Here is a 5,281-nt window from a genome sequence, read left to right as displayed (position 1 = left end):
TATAAGAAAACCAGAAACCTCACCTAACCTGGACTCCTGGGATCTGTCAGACACTGAGTATCTATTAGGCAGCATGCACAAAGGAAATGAGCTCCCAAACAAAGGACTCCACAACAGAACAGCTGAAGCTAATATTTGAGAGAATTTTTGAATAAGAATGTCGGAAAGTCTTGTGGGTTAGAGGGATGATAAAATCCTATTAGAGATATAGGAGCGGCAGAGGATGAGATGTGGGAGGTAGGTTAAACAGGGGGAGCAGGGTTGAGTATGGTCTGGTTAAAGCTTTAAGAATAAAAAAAATTATGAATACTCATTTTCCTGCCAGGAGATTAAATCATACTAGACACACCCTATCTCATTCAAGCACACTCAGTTAATGCCCAAGACCTAACTGTCAGCTCAGGTTCTCTAATTTTACCAGAGGAATCTGATAAATAGGCTGAAAAGTAATACGGAAGAATAAAACCATGCCAGGACTCAGAGTTTGAGAAATATCATGGATGCGTTTCAATCATGACCATAATCCCATGGTTTATACATTTGCAATTGAGGATCGGATTGACTACAGGGAAGTCTAAACAGGATAAAATGGGGAAAGAATTCATGTTCCTATGAGGTAGCTTATTGGCCTGAGAGGTGTGGCTAGGAAGAGAATGTGTAATGGTGAAAGAGTATTAAAGGAAGGGATTGGCTATAACAGACAGTCTGAGACTTGGAGTTTCAAGAGAGTAACTAGAATGCTGAGAATAAAACTTCTGAGAGCAGTGTCCAAAACAGGGAAGTCATTTATTCTCATCCTTTGCTGGACAGCATCCGTTTAATCTTAATTTGTTTTTGTATGTGGGTGTTTCTTTGCTTGCTTCCTTGCTTGATTTCTTAACCTGGTTATTTTGAAGCAGGAAACTTCATTTAGCCCAAGTTAGCCAGAAATCCATAGGTGGTCAAGTGTCATGAGACACTGAATATTCAGTCTCTACCTCCTTAGTTCTGAAGCAGCCTTTCCCTGCTGGTTTACAGTGGGCTATGAAGGAAATATTCAAGGACTCGGGCACACTGAAGAACTTGATTTATTCTTATATACTCTAATCTACCTTAAAATTTTAATTCAAAGTGAATATAGAATTATAAAATGACAAGTAAGAAAATTGTATGTAGAGGACTCTTGGGTATGAGTTCAAGGAAACTTCAAACAATCAGAGCATTCAGATTTCTGTTTTATTTGTTGATTGGTTTTTTATTTACTAACACCTGCTCAATTCTCCTCCCATTTACCATATTCCAAAGGCTTTCTTCCACTCCTTTTGCCTTTTTGTTTTTAGAATGGGTGTGCCATCTGTGTATCTCCCCATTCTGGTACATAAAGTCTGAATGATTAGGTGTTTCCTTCCCTACTGTAATCCTACAAGGCAGAAGACTTGTCCCACACACAGGCTATGGCTTTTGGATAGACACTTTCTCTGTTTGTTTTGGCCCATGTGCAACCAAGCTGCATCAAGGGTACATTGTGTGGGGGAGCCCTGGGTCTACTCATTCCATCTTCTTTTGATGATGGTTCAGTCTCTGAGATATCCATTGCTTATATTACTTGACTGTGATGTTTTTCCTGTGTAGCTTCTATTCTTTTTGGGAGCTTGTAGTGATCTACAGACCTGCTGAGGGGTGAAGAAGATTGCATTTAGAAAGGGGATACAAGGCCCACGGGGCACATTGGTATGCCTGGCAGGACTAAATGAACCAGGAAAACTGTAGGGAATAAAAGGTGGTCTGTATGGTTCAGGCTCAGCAGATATGAGGAAGGTGGATAGAAAGATTCTGGAAAGAATAAAAAAAAATCCTTCAATAACAAGCTGCTCAGGCCTAATATATTCACTCTCTTAAAGAACAGAATTCAACATTGCTCCTACTTCTAAACCTTAAAGAAGTAAAATTTGTATCTATTTCATGAAATACGTTGCTCCATTGATGGTAGAATATGCTTAATGTTTTCACACAAATTGGTCTGAATTATATCTGAAGCTCTTCTTTGTGAGAAGAGTAGAAATCACAGGTTAAATTGGATCAGATTGGGCAAAGTAATAGGGGAGGTCTGTTGAAATGGGCCCTCTTCTAATTGCAGGAGGAACTTGAATAAACTATGGAAATGAGAGAGACAGAAACCATGTCACCAGATATCAAAATATTTCAATGTCACCAGACCAGTAATTGAGACCCTGTCTGGTGTATGTGATTAGTGCGGTTTGGCAGCTTGAAGAGATGGGCTAAAATAAACTTAAATGGATTATTTCCATTTTTTAGATATTCCTAGAGCATCTGCATCTCTAAAAGCCATGATGAACTTGGAAAACCCACCCACACTCCAGCTACTGGCAAGAAGAAGCCTGCTGAAAGATGAAGCCTTGACCATCTCTGCTCTGCCACACCTGCCCAAGCAAAATTTTCCACCACTGTTCAAAGATGCATTCAATAGCAAACAACTTAACCTCCTTAGGCACATGGTGGCAGCATGGCCCTTCCCATGCCTTCCTCTGGGAGGTCTGGGACAATCTCTTAGCCTTAAAGTCCTGAAAGCTGTGCTAAATGGCCTTGACATGCTGATGACAAAGAAGAATAGACCTAGGTAAGTTAGACCAAGATAGCCTGGAGGAATGTATGTGGATGGACTGGTGAATCGAGTAACCACAGTGGTTTCAAGGTTAATTGGAGGCTTTTGATTTTGTGGCTCAGTGTCTTCAAGAATAAAAAAAAAAATCAGTCCAGTATTGTGTCTAGCATTGCTTAGAGCAGAAAGGGTACATATACATTGAGTCAGTCCATGCTTTTTTGCCTGTCACTAAAATTGGAAGATTTGTCCAAGGAATAGACTGAAGGGAAGATGAATTGTGAGGTCATGCAGATTACAAATTGTATCTCCTCATCTAGATGTCCTTCTGTTTTACCCACAGGAGTTGGAAGCTACAAGAGCTTGATTTAAGAGATGTCTACCATGACTTCTGGAATGGCTGTGCTGGAATGCAGCATGTTGTCTGCTCTCCGGATGTCATCTGCATGAGCAAGCCATCGGAGAATTGCCCCATTCCTGAGGAGAAAGGTGCCCTGACTATATTGTTAAACCTTTCCATCTTGTCCCACAGGCCCTCCAAATACCTAAGGTATTTTTATAATTGGGCCAAGCAGCGAAAAGATGTGATCCGTGTGATCTCTCCAAAGTTGACTTTTCATGCCGTTCCTGCATATGACCCCCTGTATTTGTTGGAGGTTTTTGATCCAAGCTCAATCCAGGAACTGGAAATCAAAACATGCTGGGATATGCCTACCCTTATAAGGCTAGCCCCAGGCCTGGGCCAGATGAAAAGCCTCGAGAAACTCATTTTCAAAGAAATCTCTGTACCTTTGGTATGGCGTTGGACCAAAGAGATTATAGCCTGGTCTCATTCAAAGATTCTTCCCCACTTCTCCAAACTGCATAAGCTCCAGCATCTCTATTTGAATGGAGTCTGCTTCGTGGAGGACAGCCTAGAACAAGTGCTGGGGTAAGAAAGGACAGAGATCTTTATCCATTAGTGAGAAAAGAACCTTTTGTTTGTTGTTGTTGTTGTTGTTGTTGTTGTTGTAGTTTTTGTTCTGGTTTGCATTAAGTATTAGTGTATACAGTGATTTCCCAGCCATTTTTAATGTTACATAGATGTGAGCATAGATTGATTACTAGAGAAATTCATGCTGCTGTGACACCATGACTAGTCACCTTAGTAAATTTAGACTGTCATATGTTTACATGATTTACAGTAGGTGTCTTGAGAAACCCAGATGAAGGGAAAATAAATGTACAGAGTGTGTGAGACCTTACAGGACCTATAATCTCATGTCAACACTTACCTCAACTATGGAAGCAGGTTCCATCTGCCTCTGTCTTTCCGTGGTTCAAAGGAAATATAGGCACATGAAGGGGTTTAATAGATGACATATGAGTGGATGCTTGTGGTCAAAATGATGTCTCATGTTCAAAAGAGTGGATATGTGTGGAAGCTGGAACCTGTTGAATTAAATGTTGGCAGACCTGGGAATGTTCCTAAGTGGTTCGCAGTGTTCCTGTTGGGTTTCCCTCCATACAGTATGTGTCCCCCCATATGTTTTCTGCTTACTAGTTCAGAGGGCACTGTAGAGCTTAGGCAGTAGCAGCCATAGGTATTGTTAGGTCTCCCATAGGGAGCACCAAAGGCTTGACCAAAATAATAACTTGAAAATGACCTTGGGCCAGTGTTCGCTCTGCTACTTTGAAGTTACAGACTTTCTCTTCAAATAAATATTGAAGTTGACTAAAGTAACTTTCTCTCTCATTTCTCTCTCTAGGTGCTTGGAGAGTCCATTAGAGACCCTTGCTATAACAGACTGCCTTTTGTCACTCTCAGATATGGAGTATTTGTCCCAGTGTCCATGCATCCATCAGCTCAAACACCTGGACCTGAGTAGTGTCACATTTAATAATTTATGTCATCCGTTTCTAGGAAGCCTACTAGAAAGACTGAAAGCTACCCTACAGACATTAAAATTGAAGCGTTGTGATATCATGGACTTCCAAATCAGTGCTTTCCTCCCTGGGCTCAGCCAGTGTTCTCAGCTCACTGAAGTCAATTTTCTGAAGAACTTCTTATCCATGGGCAGCCTGAAGAAGCTGTTGCAGCATACAGCCAACCTCACACAGCTGACCCTGGAGAAGTACCCTGCCCCTGACGAGGTCTATGATGACATTGGTGATGTTATTCCACAGAGATTTGTCCAACTTTGTTCTGAGCTTATGGACACACTGAAGGAAATAAGGCAGCCAAAACAGGTCTACTTTGTGAGTAAGAGATGTTTAGATTGTCGTAAATACTTTATCTATGATTTGAAGGCCAGACTGTGTGACTGTTGGGAAGAAATATGAAGAGAGCATTTCTGGCCTCTTATTAATGGAAGGTAGGCCTCATGTGATTCATTAGAGGCATCCACCATGTGCATTCAGGACTTTTTGGATGTATATGGGTAGAGGATTATTTCTTTCTATTTGATCTCCAATCAACTTCTTCTGACTTAATGGAGACCTCTTGATACTGAGTACTATGAACTTAATTTCATCCTATTGTGTATAGCACACACACCCTAGGACAGCAATGATATTTGACAATTTGACAGCCTGCATCCCACCAACTTCACGTATGAGAGACCATAGGGAATGTGAAGGAAGGAAAGGGACACGACATCACGAAGAGGATAATGGACTGGTTTAGGAGGGCTCTGTGTCATT

General features: G+C 41.1%; 1 protein-coding gene across 1 annotated transcript; it reads left to right on the top strand.

Moving 5' to 3' along the window:
* Positions 1-2,330: 2,330 nt before the first annotated feature.
* LOC308413299 (PRAME family member 12-like) lies at positions 2,331-4,921 on the top strand (the record flags this gene model as incomplete). The annotated part of the gene is made up of 3 exons (XM_080908224.1): positions 2,331-2,617; positions 2,943-3,530; positions 4,348-4,921. The coding sequence occupies 3 exons, from the start codon at positions 2,331-2,333 to the stop codon at positions 4,919-4,921; spliced, it is 1,449 nt and encodes a 482-aa protein (XP_080764350.1).
* Between the last annotated feature and the right edge of the window lie 360 nt (positions 4,922-5,281).

This window comes from Micromys minutus (assembly GCF_963924665.1).
Source record: "Micromys minutus genome assembly, chromosome: 32".
Lineage (NCBI taxonomy): Eukaryota > Metazoa > Chordata > Mammalia > Rodentia > Muridae > Micromys > Micromys minutus.
Note: the sequence above shows the minus strand (reverse complement) of the source record. Positions and strands in the feature narration are given on the sequence as shown.